The 17,258-nt window shown below is 41.6% G+C and overlaps 1 protein-coding gene across 1 annotated transcript in view; it reads right to left on the bottom strand.

The window, feature by feature from the left end:
* tenm4 (teneurin transmembrane protein 4) overlaps positions 1-17,258 on the bottom strand; it is a 113,397-nt gene that overhangs the window by 58,025 nt on the left and 38,114 nt on the right. The window contains exons 5-11 of the mRNA XM_047036567.1: positions 12,627-12,876; positions 10,958-11,032; positions 10,638-10,736; positions 9,497-9,732; positions 4,534-4,698; positions 2,751-2,965; positions 1,530-1,740 (exon numbers count right to left, since the gene is read on the bottom strand). Coding sequence (XP_046892523.1) covers positions 1,530-1,740; positions 2,751-2,965; positions 4,534-4,698; positions 9,497-9,732; positions 10,638-10,736; positions 10,958-11,032; positions 12,627-12,876 — 1,251 coding nt within the window. The remainder of the gene's footprint in view (positions 1-1,529; positions 1,741-2,750; positions 2,966-4,533; positions 4,699-9,496; positions 9,733-10,637; positions 10,737-10,957; positions 11,033-12,626; positions 12,877-17,258) is intronic.

Raw genomic sequence — 17,258 nt, 5'->3', positions numbered from 1 at the left:
AGGGCTTCTGCCCTAGGAGAATATGTGTGTGTGCTGTGTGCGTTCATGTGTTTGTGTGTAGAGATGCATGTAAGTGTGAATGCAATGCCCAGGCTGAAGCCGAGCAACATGTGGCAGGGATAAATGGTTAGATGCTCTTAAGGACTGTGTCAAAGAGCATTTTGCCTTGCAGGAGAACATCCTAGCAATAAAGAGTAGTGCAGATTAAAGAGAAGAACGACAATCCATTCATGATGATACATAATGACACAAGCAGCAAAGAAAACTGGAAACAAGCCACTACTTTGAAGGGACTAGCTGAGGGACACATTGCAATGATAATGTGGATGTTACCCCTGTGAAGCGCAGGGCCCGGTTCGAGCTGTCTCTGAGTCTGTCCGGAATAGTTATTGGAGCATTTCTACAGCCAGCTAGCTCTGCTTGAAGGTCAACTCAGTTCCTCCATGGCTCGATACAATTCAGGCAGTTGGTGAGATTCAATTTCTGCTGAAGGGCACTTAACCAACGACCCATTTTAGAAAGGTCTACTCTGCCTCCCTCTGAGCTCCTCTGAGCAGATCAGCTCTGATCCAAACGAACAGAGGCAGAACTCGGGCTCTGACTGAGTCGGCGCTCCCTCCTTGCACAAAAATAGCACTCCGGTTTGGTCCTCTACGATCCAGACCCACAGGAGGCCAACACGCGCCAACTCAAGGAGAAGTAAACAAGAGTAAACATGATGCTGTACCTCTTCCTTCCCCATGTCATATCTAATATATTACGTATTGAATTACAGCTGTGGCTGGCACAGTGGGGGGCATAGTACATCTCTGCCTGTCTCCAGTCAGGTGTTGCATTGGTGTTGAGGACAGCTTCCCATCGATCTGCTGCCTGGCATGGCCCCCTGTCACAGATGGACTCTGGCCCAGGAGCTTTTAATTAAAGAGCATGTGAGAACAGCTCCCAGCTGCCACCCCTGTGAAAGCCGACACCTCGGGCCCTCTCACACCTAGGCCGATACAGCGGCACTAATCAAAGGCGCTTTAAGGGAACAAAGAGGACAGTACAAAACGGAATTCCCTTCATGAGGAAGGACACATATCTGGAACAGAGCTGGGTGCTACAGCCCAGTGCTGGTCAAAAAGAAGAGATATCTCTTTGATGTATGAAAAGTAGATGGAAATTGGATCATATTATGATCAAAAGTGGCACAAGCAGGAGGGCACAATCATACATTGAGTTGTATGCAAATGGAACCCAGAAACCCGACACCTAATTGGCTCAAGACACTCAGGCTAATGAGTATATTATGATCTCCAACTCAAGGTTCTAACTCAAGAGCATACATTTTTCGATTTCTGAATATTAAAATCCACCTTGATTAACCCCTATTTTTCAAGGTTGTAAAATCCAACAAAAATCTGCTGAGGCTTATTCCATAGAAACCAGAGTATGGTTGCTATGGAGCGCTGCTTGTTGCTTGGTGTTATGAAACATTATGGGTATTGATGTTCTGCGTGGCAGCAGTGGCTCATGCTCAGGGTTCTTACCTATGGCTGCAGTAAGAAATGAGATGGTCTCTGTCTCTCTGCCATCATTGTAGATGGCCAGGTGCCAGATGCCAGAGTCCATGTACTGGATGAAGCCTGTGTCGTGGGTGGTGACAGGGACCAGGTTGCGCTGCAGAGCAATAGGAGCCTCAAGACCCTTCACGTCCTGGACCAGCAGCCTGCGACCATCCAGCAGCTCCACAAAGTCAAACTGGATTCACAGACAAACAAGCAGGTGGACAGACAGACAGACAGACAGACACAGATAGGCAGGCAGACAGACAGACAGACAGACAGACAGACAGACAGACAGGCAGGCAGACAGACAGACAGACAGACAGACAGACAGACAGACAGACAGAGAGACATACCATTAGTGTGACATGAAGCACAGTGTGCTGCTGGGCCCTTACAGCCCAGTTATACCATTTCTACAGTGGCTCCTGCACTGCAGAACCATTCCTTCTGCATAAATAAGTCATAATTTCAGTGAGGCCCAGGCTACATTTGGTGCATGATGTCTGGATGAGTCTTCATCGTTTCACAACCCAAACATTACATATGAGAAGGGAACATTCCTTTCAAACTATTCAAGTGATAAAAGCAAAAACAAATTAAAAGTTACTGTTTACTCAAATAACATCTGGGCCGATTTGCCTCATATCAGAACTGACTCAATGAATACCAATGAGACTGCTTTTCATTCTCATCTACATGGGGCTGGGAATCTTGACTCCTCTGCCACTCTGTGTAATCAGTCACAGCACAAAAAATCACTATTTACTCTGCAGTCAAATAGGGAGAGGACACAAAAAGAATCTTTTGCATAGAAGCATCCATTAAATTGGGCGTCCATGTCGTTTGCTATAAGTATATGCAGGCTAAAATCCCTTTGTACAATGAGATGAACATTCAACTTCAGTTAAAACCATAGACCAATGCGAACATATCCCTACAAGGACAGACTTCCTTCACTGCAGGCCTACATGTACATGATCACATGGAAATTAAAATGCCCTGCTGTTCCTGAGTTCCTGAGTTCACAACTCTTTTTTTTTTTGATTCATCAATGAAACTGACCATCTAAAAACCAGCATCTAAAGGAAATTTTATTTTGAAAAAACAAGGCACCATTGACATAATATTTATGTTTTTCTACTTGACTAAACCTACTTGTGATTGTGAATGAGTTTGACATGGTGGAAATCCAACATGATGTACCTGTGTGTGTGACGGTGGCAGGCCTCTCCTCCCGTAGATCCCCACCAAAGCGTCTTTGCTCAGGGATACATTGAACTTCAGGTACATAGGATGATCAATGAAGATCTGAGACCTCCAGAAGATACCGGGAGGAATTTGCTGGGCGACCTTGCGACCCACGTCAATCTCCCCCATGTCTATGAAGCTGTCGTCTGGGAACAAGCTGTCCAATTTGCCTGCATCACAAGAAGAGTAAATCAGTCAAAGAGATGGAACCATTAATCCTCCGCGTGGAGGGCAGAGGGAGTCACTCTGCTGAGGCATGATGGTCTGACTATCTCACTGATTTTCAATCACATCACTGACAGACAAGAAAAATGACCCTTCTGACCAATCGGCCAGTGAAAGCATTGCCCATGCCAGGCCAAGAAGCTTCTAATGGTATTCTGAGAGGCCACCCACTCAGGTAACAGCAAACAGGCCTTGCTGCTCAAACCTCCATATGCTCCATAATGTGTCTTCCATTGGACCCAGTAGAAATACCAACATCTGCTTGCCCATGTAGATGGGCCAATTTCAGCAGTGATGTCTACTAAAGCAGACATTCACACAACTGAACCCCTAGGATTTGGTGGCAGACACGGTATTGGGTTACACGTGGCACAGCAGATGGCAGACTCCTCAAAAGTCCATCATTGGCAATGGGTTTTATCAGGGAAGACAGGACATGCTCTACTGCCTCCCACTTCTAAGCTTTACATAATGTTTTGACAAAGTGGCACTGGGTCCACATGTCTGTGGTGTATTTATGCAGCACATTACCATTGTTCATCAACTGTTTACATAAATCATTAAACCCTGATAATAGGACTCGTGGGCAAATAAATTGTTTCAGTCTGTGTGCTGTTAAGGTGGACAACTCCTCTGGGAATTATATAATATGCGAATTGGAGAAGCAATGCGCATCACCTTTGTGAAACCTAAGATTGATCAGCAGTGTTTCTCTTGACAACGGTACACTGTAAGGCAGAATTAGAAAGCCATGGCTATTGATTTCCCTTCAGCTGCAGCTGTCACTCAGGGTCTAAGCTCTACAGTGTCTGGGCCATGTTCTTAGCTACACACACTCTGCCATCTGGTAAACGAGAACGACAACTCCAGGATTCATCTATATGGTAATGCCCTGATCTCTCACCTTTTGTCGGCTGCCTATGGCAAATCACATGGTTAAATGTGAGACGGTTTTGTTTGAGTATTGAGGAGAGTAAACTTTTAGAGTGTGGCGCAGTTGGTACCAGGGGTTTAGAACATGCTTTCTTCAGCTGCCAGGAAAGGCAGCCCAGACTGGAAGATGAAAGGATCACATCCGTTCTGAAGGGGACAGAGTGTCTAATCCCCCAGCAACCCCAGGATACTCAGTCCCTAAAGCTGGTCTGTTTTCCCCCTCCAGGAACAAATAACACTTTCCCACTTACAGCAACTTGCACTGGATTACAATGCAGATCTCACAGCACACCACAGAGAATGGACACAATGTTGAGCCGGATGATAAATCATTGGGAACTTGGTTCGAAGTTCTGAAATGCCATTTGTTTTCTTAAAAGTTATGAAAAACTTTAAACTGTGTTAAAATGCAGTGTCAACTTTTACCATTTCATTTTCAAGTTTGAGGATCAAACAATTTATCACTTACAAAACATTAAACCGCAAAGAAGCTCCCCTAGTCAGACAAAACATATCAAGTCTTAAAATGTTATCATTTTCACAGTCATCCTCGACAGCGTGAGGCTGAACAGGAGCTTACCGTCGTCTTTGCCTCGGCGGTCAGGCAGCTCCAGACCTGTGTTGCCCAGCGGGGGAAGGCTCAGGTCAGTGGGTAAAGGCAAGCCACTGGTGTTGTCCTCCAATAGCTGGTACATCTGTCTCTGCATAGGTTGTAGGCTCCAGTTTAGACCAAACATGTGCATGGCTGGGAGAAGACAATAAGGTACAGTTATTCGAAATATTTAATTGTATATGCTTAAATAAACTTGAAGTTGATATGCTTTGAAATACTTGTGTTCTACAATAACTAATCTGTGCCACAATATCGGATCAAAAAATAAAAAACGTTTTCTAAACATCAATATATTTGGTGGTGTGTATGTTTATTAGATGCCCTAAGAAGCTGACAGCTGTGTGGGAGTATGGCTTCTCACTGAAAGAACAACATCAAAGGACACAACAATACAGGGGGTTTAATGGTTAATGACGAGAAGTGCTGAGCAGGTAATATCAGGGCATGAATGGAACTCTGGGGACAGGGTCTGCTGTGCCACTCCAACCCAGACATATTTAACCCCAAGGGCACTGCTGTTCTTCTCATCCCCATACTAATCCCTACCAACATCCGGGGAGACAAGGAAAGCATTCAGTCGCAGGGGTGGTGGGGAGTGAGCAGACATGGAGAAGACACACTGATATTTTACAAGGTCAACAAAAGAAATGCCCTCTGGGACAATGACAATGGAGTGCAGGGCAGAGTAGGATGGGCTGACCATGATAGATCACCAACTAGAGAATAGACACGACCAGCTTAGCCAGGCAAAAGTCAGTCTGGAAGTCAACCGTCAGCAGAAAATGCCTCAGAGAGGCCATACCGATTTTGTTTGACCAATTTGGCATTTCTTTTAAGCTCTTCCAATAAATAACAACCACTTACAAATATAGGATATGGAAGTGGAATTAGCAGCAAGTTTGAAAGAGTAAAACTGACTTTTGATAGATTCCTAGAATGTTTTTTTATTGATGATTAAGTATTTTTTTTCAAAGAGAACATAACAAATTCAAAGTTATCTGAAATCTCAACTACCAACTGATGACTTTTAGAAAAACATACTTTAAAAGGCATAATTATTTTTGTGCTCCACTCATAAAAGTGAAGAGAGAATCTTCACTCTGTCAAATGTTTATAGTATCATGATATATTTTATTATGCTGAGTTTGCTTTATTGTAATTAATTAACTGGAAGTGTTGCATGACTCACTGATGTGTAGCCTACGGTGTAGCACCAAAAAAATGCCTATAAACTCTGGTCAACTTATTAAGAAATGGCACATTGCCATGAAACGTCTGTGTTGAGCTAGGAGCAACCTCATAATTACAAGGAAAAACAAAATCAAGGGCAAATTACATATCATATCAACAACTCATGCATAGAAGTCATTCATTCCTCCTATGTTTCAGTAATCCTTTATAAATTAAAGGACATTTGCTTGTCTAGGCTTAAGCATTAGCTTCAAATTGGCAGTTAAAAACCATCATGTGAATCTGACAGGCTGCAGATCAGACAAGTCTAGTTGTGATGAATGGAATACATTGGCTCTTTCCAGTGGAGACCCTTTCATTAATCATGGGCATATTAGAGACTTACACTCCGCCTAATACTTTCATTCGATTTTTTCTAAATATCTAAACGAAAGATGATCTGGCCATGCAGACATTTTGCAATAAAGAATGAACGGTCATCTTTTGTTTCAATACATCCCACCGTCACTTCCGGTAGCTGTGGAATTGACTGTGTCAGAGGAGGACAGAAGCACAGAGAGACAGATGGCTGAGTTTGTCACACTGTAGGCTCTGGAAGAGACATTCTTTTAAAATTTACAGCTCTACATGGGCTGGAGAACAAGAGAGGGAGCTAACGTTTGCTTGTATGCCGCTAAAAGAACAATCGCATCAAAGACACCAGGCGGGGGTGTCGTTCCAAGTGTCCGAGTAATCACTTCTCTGCGGGCCCATTGTTCATCCAACCCCATCCCGACTGTCCCCAAGGCCTCTAATAGAGAATGACTTAGAGTCTCTCTGCCCTTCATGATTTACTCAAGCGCATCCTTGGTATCTGTGATATGCAGAGTGCAGAAGCAAGGCCAGGAGAGAGCCTTCTGACATTTGTTTAGCAAGCTTCACAAACTTTGGTAAGACTCTGTGTGCTTCATAATGGGGTGGCGGCGTCAGGCTTCAAACAGAGGACTGGTTGTTGGAATAACAAGGTGGTTCTAATGAGAGGCGCATTGGCACTGACAGATAACATCTCTGCTCGAGCCAGGCCACTGACCTGTCGCTGTCCTGGACTTCGCAAGATGTTCCTTTGGTTCAGAGCACATGCTGTGCCCTATTTTGCTTATCACTTGGCTGGACTTGGGCTATGTCATGTGCCAATTAGGGTGGAGAAGTAGGAGAGGACTTCTCACCCACCCTTAGGAAGCACATGCCCATTTCTGTGTGCTCTGCCAGTCTTCCTGGGCCCCTTTGTTCAAGGCAGCTCTTCAACTACACTTCAAAAGCAGCAAGGATGATAAAAAATAAAAAAAAGACAGAACTCTTTACTGTCTCCCTCATTTTCTGCCTCTAAAATACACTGTAAAATCCCAAATAAAAAAACGGGCAATTGAAAATAGATGCATTGGCATGAGAATGCTGTCCTCTCTTATCGTTCAGTGAGTGGACCGAGCACATTAGCAAGCATATGGCTAATGAATCCCTTTTAGACACTTGAATGAATGAGTGTTGAATGTGGCTGCCTTCAGTCGCTCATTATCCACCTAATTACTTTTACACCTATTTTACACATGGTACCCATTGTGCAAACCAGCTTTCTTTGTGTGCCTTTTACAATGTGTACACAGCTCTAATTGACCTAGCAATAATGAACGTATATATTGAAGGAATATTTTGACTCTGCTATTTGTTATACTGTGATACCATGTACAGTCCTTTTCAAAGGCAGTTGAGAGCATGAAATACATTAATTAACAACCAATCAATGGTAACGCTGCTTTGCTTTTCCGTCCAATCACCCTCTTGACAGAAACGGTAAGAAACAGCACTACCTGTAATAACTGACAAGATTTAATAATGTAAACCCGACATATCAAAGACGCTGGGAGTGCAATTATTTGACACAGAGATACCAGTAGATCACAGTGTGTGCAGGACAGAAACTTTGTTTCACAATTTTGATGACTGCATCGCTGTTTGTATTTTTCCAGGTTACATTGGTTACTGACTGTTGGTCAGTTTATCAAAAATGATGAATAATTTGTCAATTGGATTGAAAGGAGCAGATAAATCCACCAAATTAAAATCTGTCATCCACAGCACATCCTCCATCTGTTAATCATTTTCAGTGAGAGTACACTTATTCTTACACACAACCGAGGAATACATTTGTACATGTAGTACAGAGTCAATCACTCAATCACGTTTACTCCCATTGGAATTCTCAAACAAACAAACAAACGAAGATTGTACCAGAATATTGACTGAATAGTTCAGAGATGTGATGGAGAGCAAAGTACATGCTGAATTACAAAAACACAAGAGCCTAACATGAAACATAAAATATAGTTTTCAACTACTGTAACTGTAATTTCTGCTCTCTGCAGAAATATGCTAGGACCATGCCATACCTGGCTGTCACACTACCCAGTGTGAATGGAAGTGAACACAGGAGGAAACTGATGACCTTAAAAGGATAACTGCATAATTAATGTGCTAATGAGCAGGCCACCGCAGAGAAAATAGCGCAATCTTTCGCCCCTCAACTTTTTCCACCCTCAAAATGAACTATTTTACAAAGCTGTACTGAGGCAAAACCATGCTGCAAACATCTGTCATGAGGTTTAATTGGGTTCATTAGACAACTCAGCCGGAGTTTCCAATTACAGGCCTCAATAATTAATTGCACTACAAATTAAATATATTTTCTCATCAGCGTTTAATTAAACATGGCTCTTGTTCTTGATTGTAAAATCCAGATCTTGGGGTGTGGTTTGATTTCCAACACGTTTAGGTGTGGTAATGTGGGGAGCGGGTTTGATTTTGGGGGATTGTAATTATATGAAGTGATTAAGCACCTAGGCTGGTGAGGGTTCTTGGCTACTGGCCAGTTCACAAACAGTAGACTTGTATCTAGACCATATCTGTAGCAAGATCACATTGATAATGTCAGATCGGCCCACCCAACTTATGAAAATCCATCCCTTGAATAATGTGTTACCATTAGCAGCTAGTAACAGACTTTTGTTGGTTGAATCAACACTGAAACACAATCTTAAATGTACTACTAGGACCACTCTGTCAATGAAAAGAGATCCGGAAGTGCATTATACGAGTTTTGCACAGATGAATGCAGTCTGTGTGAACTATGACCATGTACATATTTGATACAATGTTTTTTGTTGGATAACAAATTATTTCATTAAGAAAACACAATTGCAGTCACTCTGAAAACATACCATCGTGAAAGAGTGAATGATAGATAGGGGCACATCTGAAGGTCAGAACAACAGATACCAAAGTGACATTAAAATAAACTACATTTTGTGAAAGACCACATTGTCATAGACAATATGTGATGATACACTGCATGTAAAAAATGTAGAGCATTGTAATGAAATGTGATTTCAATTCAATGTGAATGGAAAATTTATGATCTATTCCTTAATCACAGCTGCAGGGAACCATCCTGGTGGTCTCTGCAAATGTAGCCATCCCAATCCAAGAATGATAATGTTATTCCTGATGAGGTGTACGGATGAGGAGTCCATCTACGAGTCCCTATATAATCATATTCATATAGTGGGCAGAGTGCAGATTTCCAGACTATTAAAATGGATAATAGCAGAAACATAATGGTCCATGGACTTTTCCCTTTGCTGGCAGATAGAGGGAGGTTAGCTGGAGGTGTCTGCCCTGGTGTGTGAGGGTAATAGAGGTGACTCACCAATGAAGTAAGCCAGCAGGAACACCAACGTTACTGAGATGAGGATAGCACTGAGGGCTGCACACTTCCAGTTGCAGTGCTTGTAGGGCTTCTTCATGCTGAAGGCCGGCCGGGAGAAGGTGTTGCGGGGCAGAGGGCGAGGGGGAGGGGAGTACACGGTGCTGGAGGTCAGAGGGTAACCTGGTGATGTTGTGCAGTACATTGGTGATGTCCCACCCGGCTTAAACAGGAAGTGCCTGAAAAGGAAATGCTCTCTCTTTAAAACTCATAAAGTCTCATTAAAAAACCCTCAGGTCCATGGAGACATCCATTCTTACATCCTACACTTCATAGTCATGGAGTGCAGCAGTCCCTTACACTGGTCAGTATTTCTGTTTCCGAACTGCTGTTGCCATGGCCACTCTTTCTGCTATGCAAGTAAAAATCGAGACACAGTGGGTTGTCGAATCGAAAATGTGAATCAATATCAAATCTAATTCACAGGACTTGCGACCACAGCAGGCCCTTGTTAATTCATGCCTCTGTAGTGACTTATAATTTACTGCAACTATGTGTCATATGTATCCAGAGGCAGGTGTATTTAGCTGATGCATGAGGGTTGAGGGTGTTGTTTTGCCCTTGAAATACATGGCTGCTTCTCTTATAAAACATGTGTAGACCTACATGCCCAACAGCCTCATGATCATCCCTTCAAATACAGTGGTGGAGGCAGTGTTGTCAAGGTTCTTTTACTGACAAGTTTATGGGATGCTTAGAAATGATTGTGGCATGAATGTGATTGAATGTCACCATGCACCGTATGATGTGGGAAGTCACTGTAACCATTCTTTTTTTGTCTAGGAAAAATCTGTAGGGCATATCCTGTTGCCGACTGCAGGAAAAAACATGACCACATTGTGTTGTCGGTTTCTAAAACAATATTATGTGTCAAGGAGAGCACGTCATACATTTTTTGATGTGTTCAATATCACTCCCTGAGGAAAACAGAATGAACGTGTTTGTCAGCATGCGTCAATAAGTTTAGTTTTATCGACAGTACCTCTAAATAAGATGTTTGATGGAGCTAAATGATAAATAAAAAAAATCATGGCAAAGCAGGTCCTACTACTCACGACAGCCAGATAGCGAACATGCAACATACCCGTCATTGTATGCAGCATCACGCCGTGCTGATGCAAGAATGTCCATCTCAATAAGGTTGTCCTGTAAAGTCTCTAGGAATGTCTGCTTTGCTATGTTTCTACAGTTCACAGGTGGAGAGATGGAGATGAGGTGATGAGTGAGCCATGCATGCCAGAGACAGAGTATGATTACCACACAACATTAACAACCAACAAATGGAAATCTACATAGGCTTCACACACCAATGACATCCAAACCCCTGATGGAATTCTACAACGTTGTGAGACAAAAAGACATCTGAAGTATCTCTCCTGCTCCTCCCACTGGACTCTCCCGTACCTTGTATTGTATGACCCCTGCCCTTCTCTGCAAACGTCTTGCTCTTCTCTGATAAACATTAGAGTATTCTGGTTCCTTTGTAGTTGTAGGTTAAAAGAAAACAATGCATCACTGTCAATTCACTAACTTTTCGTATTACTTTTTAGATTTTTACATCAAACTTTCAATCATACATCACTAACCATTACAGCGTCTTAGATTTGTTGTTTCATATTCAATAAATTTGCTCCTACATGACTTATAAAATAGTATTTCCAATAAAGATTGTCGATGCACGTGTCTCATTTCTGCCATTGTGCACTCCCACTGTGATAGCACTGTTCCATATGGGAAGACTGAGGTAATGCAATGGAGAAATGAACCGTCCACATCATGCAATGGGCAGGCTGAACACGTTCAATGGAACAAGAGAAAAGCTTTGTTTTTGTGGTCATTGTCGCTCCAGGACCATAGCGAGGTCGGTGTATTTGTCTCACAGGCCTCCCTGCACTCCGTAGGGAAGTCATTCAACTTTAATTGAAGAGGGAGAAGACAAGCACCTACTCTTTAGAGAGTGTTGGCGCTGTCGAAATAGAGGCCAAATCCTGGCACCCCTCCATCCACAAGTTTGGATAAGCCCATCAAGCAAGGGATTTATCAGGGGCATTCTATTTCACAAGAGTGAGGGGAGAAGGCCATTATAATGCTATTAACTAAGTTGAAGTGACAGGCGATGTTTCAGGGCCCTTGTGGATATTACTAATGGTTTCAGTTTTATCTGTGGAATTCTAATAATTGATATTTTTTCTCATCCTTGGCCATGCCTAATTTATGTGGATTCTGCAGCACTATCTCCTGTGGCAAATCCTCTGTTCTTGCCATCTGTTTCTTTGCTCCACTGGGAATACCTGTATGGGATTAACTCTGGAGCCATAGAACGTTTAATCAGTCATTACGCCACTAACTGTCCATCCACCAACTGAAATTAACAATCATTTTCCTGTTGACTGGACCGCATCACTGATTGTGGAGAAGAAGGAGACAGGAGATCTGGAGCTGGATTTGACTAATTAAGTCAGATACTTCCCTGGCAATTATGGTTTCATTGCAAAAAAACTTAGCCACATAGTATATATATATCTCTAATCTAATCTCTCTCTCTTTCTGTCTCTCTCTCTCATATATATATATATATATATATATATATATATATATATATATGCAACCTGCTCTTTGGTAACTGAATGTATAGTTTTATTTAGAGCTCCACCCTGATTTTAATTACACAGTAGACAAAATTCCATAGTCGTTACTGACAGGATTGCGTTGACCAAGATTGCTAACTTTTAGACAAAAATTCAAAATGTTCTCGTGTTTCTCAATAAATCATGTTATACAATATGTACTGTACTGTACTGTACTGTACTGTACTGTACTGTACTGTACTGTACTGTACTGTACTGTACTGTACTGTACTGTACAGTCGGCCATTCCCCCTCACAGGGATAGATCCTTTCATGCCCCAGTAACAGTATGGTAATTCAACATGGAACAAACTAAAAAAGATAAGATGCATTTAATAGCAACAACTTGGTTCAACAGAGGCCAGATATGATGTCATTCACTAAGCTAGGTGTGGTGTCAGGTGAGCTACGTCCCAGGACTGGGCCCAGTCAGGGTTCTACAGTACCTGGTCTCCAGGGGGATGTTACTGTTGAGCAGCCAGTTATCCTGGGCGCTGCCTGAGTCTTGCCCACTGACTGGTCCCTCTGGTGGGGCAGAACTGTCCGTGGGGGCAGGGCTGGGGTTGCTGCGGGGTGTGTAGTTGCCCCTGTTCAAAGAGTTGATGGAGGCCGCATGGTGCTGGTGATTGGGCGAGTGAGAGTGGGAGAGCGGGAGAGGGGGTGTCCGCAGCCTGGAGTGGTTTTGAAATGCACCGTCTGAAACAAGAAACATAATCATAAATGAAAATATGAATAATTGTTGCTGTTTTTTGTAATGTCACAGAGAGGCAGACGTGAGAGGCTGTTGGTGACAATGGTTTAACTTAGTCTAAGCGCATGTGTCTAGTGTGTATGAATTTGACCAAGGGCTTGATGCTGAAGCATTCAGAGCAGTCATTGTTGCGCCAACCCTGCAGTGAACACTCACTTATCTATCTCTCTCTCCTTCTCTCTCTAACAGCCCTTAAGTCTTACAAAGGCCATTCAAACAACCATTGCAGTTCTAAACGTTTTTAGGATTGTTAGTTTTACCTGGTTTTAATGTATTTTATTTTGATTAGAGGACTGTTTATTACATGTATCTACTGTTGTATTTTTATAACAATGGTTGTCTTATTTTGTTGTATTCACACAGAGTATTGTTTAAAAGACTTCTCAACAGACAGAAGAAATACGATGAGACCCAAACATTTTAAAATCTCGTAATTCAACTCATTTCACAGATGCTCCATGTCTGAGTGAGAAAGTCTCGTCTGATAAGACACCACGTGCGAAGAGAATTACATGCAGGCCTGTTTGTGCAAGCGACAGCTACCTGGCTTTGTTTCATCACAAGTGCTCCTGAGCTGCCCTTTTCTGTCACCAGTAAACGCTCAGATTTCCCGCTGCCCGAAAGAACATTGAATGGGATGTGTCATTTTTGGCAGGTATATTCTCACAAACAACATTAGCTATCGGTGCGGGCGACAATCTGTCATTATCAACTGTATTAGATTACTACCGTGGACCTCTTTTAAATTCATTCCAATGATCAACTGACAGCGTCAAGTGGGTCTTCCCTGTTGTTTTTGTCATACATTTATTTCCTCATATGTTCACCACTGTCACTGTCATAGCATTTTTGGGAAGTGGATCAGACCAAAGATGTATAAAATTACAGGTCCCTCGTCTTACTGTCAGCCTCATCTAATACTGCCCTGTTCTTAACACGCTAAAGAAGTTGCACACTCAATATCAATTTATTTTCACAGTAGTCGTTTTTCAATCAATATTCTCGTGTCTACACATGGGGATGACGTGCTCTCGCTATCAACAATTCTTCATTTCACAGATATCCTCAAAATATAATTACAATTTACAGGGGAACGCAACAAAGATATGATGAGGTCTTATTTTTGTTTCAGCTCAGTAATTCATTATTGGCTGCTTGAACCAGTCAAGCTTAAAACAGTTCCACAGGTTATTTTTCATTGGGACAGAGTTTATTGATATATCAACATGTGTCCGTAAGCCTAGTCGTATAAACAGACTGGCGAGATGGAGTCGGCCTTGAGTAGGACAAAGCAGGCCCACCGAGCACATGGCCAGGGCCAATACAAGCTTCATTTAGACAACAGCACACTCGTTCTAATAGTACACAGTGAACCCATTTCACTCTTTTAAGCTCGAGAAAAAATAACCAGACACAGGATGGCACAACACAGCAACCAAATCCAAAGTGTCAAATCCTTGCTAAATTGTCTCACGCTGAACTGTTTAAGAGTTGTATGCTTTACAAGGAGATTCTGCTCATTTGCTATAACAGCATTTAATTTGGAAGTGTTTTAAACTGTTGATTGATCATAACAGTGAGATGAAATACAAATTCTCATCTAAAGGACTTTAAGATGCGTGTGCATCTTTGAAGCATGGTAATCACATTTTACAGCAGGTAAAGGATGTACCACAAACCAAAACTCAGTACATTTTTTCACATTATTTAGGCACAGCGCTGTATCAATTGTCCCTTGCTTTGACAAGTAGCACTTTTCCACAATCCTGCTATGAATTGTACCCAAACCCCTCCAATTCTGCAATAAGAATACCCTGGGCCTGGGGAAAACTGACTGGAGCTTAGTTCATGACCACCATGCTGTCTGAACCCAAATCCCAATACCCATTAACAAATAGATACAGATTACTGTATTAAAAACACCCTATACAGACAATACCATTATCCTCTTTATACATAGTTTACTCTCTAAACAAATACAAATTCACATGAGTATTATTCAGAATTATTCAGTTATTGAGTAAGAACCTCTAATTATGAGAAGTCTGTTCTGTACAGTACTCTGATATCCAAGTATCCATACTTAACACACATAACATAGTACTGTAGGCATCATAAGTTGTGATTTAAAACATTTTATACTTCCAGAATCTACCAAGGAGGATGGGCAATATAGTGTTGAGGCAGTGGCCGCATGTGCTTCAACCATGGCCCTATAACAGCCAGGTTAATAGAAAATAGCTGATACAGCACGGCAGAGAAGCAGATTTATTTTTTGTTGAAAAGAACAAAAGACAAGGAACATGGCAGTCCTTGAGACAAAGAGCATGGCAGAACCTCCCTTACAGATCTGGTGATTCAGCAACAAAGATTCACCAGTATCCAAAGAAAGGCAAAAAAGTAAATGGTTTTCTATTGACCTGCTTTGCACAACGAAATTGGCAAGAAAGGGAGATTAATTTGTTATCAGACAAGGATTGAATAGGGGAATTCAGATACAATAGCCTGAACTTAGATGGCATGCAGGATAGAGGTCATGTCGGAAGATACACCCTGAGAAATATCTGCTCTGTTGTTCTCCAACATACATTGGTTATCCCTCACAGCTATTCAGAGAGAAGTAATTAAAATAAATTGAATTCAATTCATTAGCCAGGATACACCCTTTGGGCAACATGCATAGTCTGTTGTCAGGCAGTTGTCAGTTAACACTAACAACATAATTCACATAGTACGTCTAAAATCGAATAGAATTATATTTTAAAAAGTTTAAACTGACATCTAAAGTGCAAATAACTGATTACAGCATTCCATTTTACAGATCCAACATGTAAAATCAGCCATAATAATCTCAGGGATATATTAAACAATTAGTTTGGGCTCAGTCAATGGAAAATTCTGGTTTATTGTGTCACTCTCTCAGGAAATATCTATCAGGTTACTTTAGAGGGCAGTATTAGTTATCCAAAGGATAGTACAAATCCATCAATCCTTTGGTTGAAACTGATTCATAATAATGTAAATAATCTAAACAAAATTAAATCTACACCAGACAATACAAGGACTTTCCTTGTCTATTAGAGTGTGCCAAACACCTGTACATCTGCACCATCATGTTGTTTCCTCAGTTGAGAGAGCAAGAGAGAGAGAGAGCGAGAGCGAGAGCGAGAGAGAGAGAGAGCAGACTGGTTACTTCCAAAAGCACAGCTCCTTGTCAGCACTGGCCGGCCAGGGTGTCTAATGACTACAAGATAGTGGTTAAATTCAAGAGCATATTTTGTCACACCCCATGTGGTAAAGTGATATGGCATGCCCTGGACACCTGATCAAAGCACTGAGGTGTGAGTGATTCCATATAGCATGAATCAAAAGCTATCCACTATTAACAGATCATTAACAGCTGATCACTGCTACAAAGCATCAGACAAGTAACAGGAACACAATTTCCAGCTGAATGGAATTTGTCTATAACAATCATCAAGAAATGTGTAATAGAGGCAGTGCTATGCTGTTTCCAGCCCCCCACTCTATGTTTCAGTGGTAGACCCACCCAGTAACACAATCGGCTTTAACAGGATTCATTTGTAGAAGGCAAAATGAGAAGGCAGATCCGGCACATCACGTCACAGTTTATTGAATTGTGAACTCAGAATATAGACAATTGAAAGGTTGAAAGATAATATCTGTACTTCATTGTGACAGAAAATAGGCATCCATTTTAAAACTCTTCAAAGGGCCACACACATCTTAATAGTATGGTCTCTTTTACTAAGACAAAATTGGTTCTGTATCTTTGCATGGCATGTAGCTAAATGTCAAGTAGTTGCCTTTATTTTCTTTTGAATGTCTATTTGTCAAAAAGGTATACAATAAAAATTTGGTCAGATGGATTACAATTTACATGGTTCTCAAAATAATGCATCTATGAGCCTCTGTAGAGAGATGCACATTGGAAGCATGCAAATTTCATCAACCAAGGTCTCCATGCCCTGATGAGCAGCTGGGTAAATAGAAAAGACACACATTTGTTTCCAGTTTATTCACATAACAAAAAAAACCTGGCTTCAACTCTTTTCAAAATATCAAAAACTATATAGCCTACAGATTCATATGCTGTTCATATATATATATATATTTACACACCCAATATTTATCACTTTATCACTCAAAGTGTCTGTGGCTAAATTTCATTTGGGGTGACCTCTTAACTACATTTCCTCCCTCCCTGATGACAAGGAAGATGATTAAGCAATTTGCTTATTGCTTATTGCTTATTGCCCTGCTTATTGGAATTCAGGCACAGCCCAGACACGTCCCCTGGTCTTAC

Source organism: Hypomesus transpacificus, chromosome 15 (genome assembly GCF_021917145.1).
Source record: "Hypomesus transpacificus isolate Combined female chromosome 15, fHypTra1, whole genome shotgun sequence".
Lineage (NCBI taxonomy): Eukaryota > Metazoa > Chordata > Actinopteri > Osmeriformes > Osmeridae > Hypomesus > Hypomesus transpacificus.
This window is presented reverse-complemented; position numbering and strand designations above follow the sequence as displayed.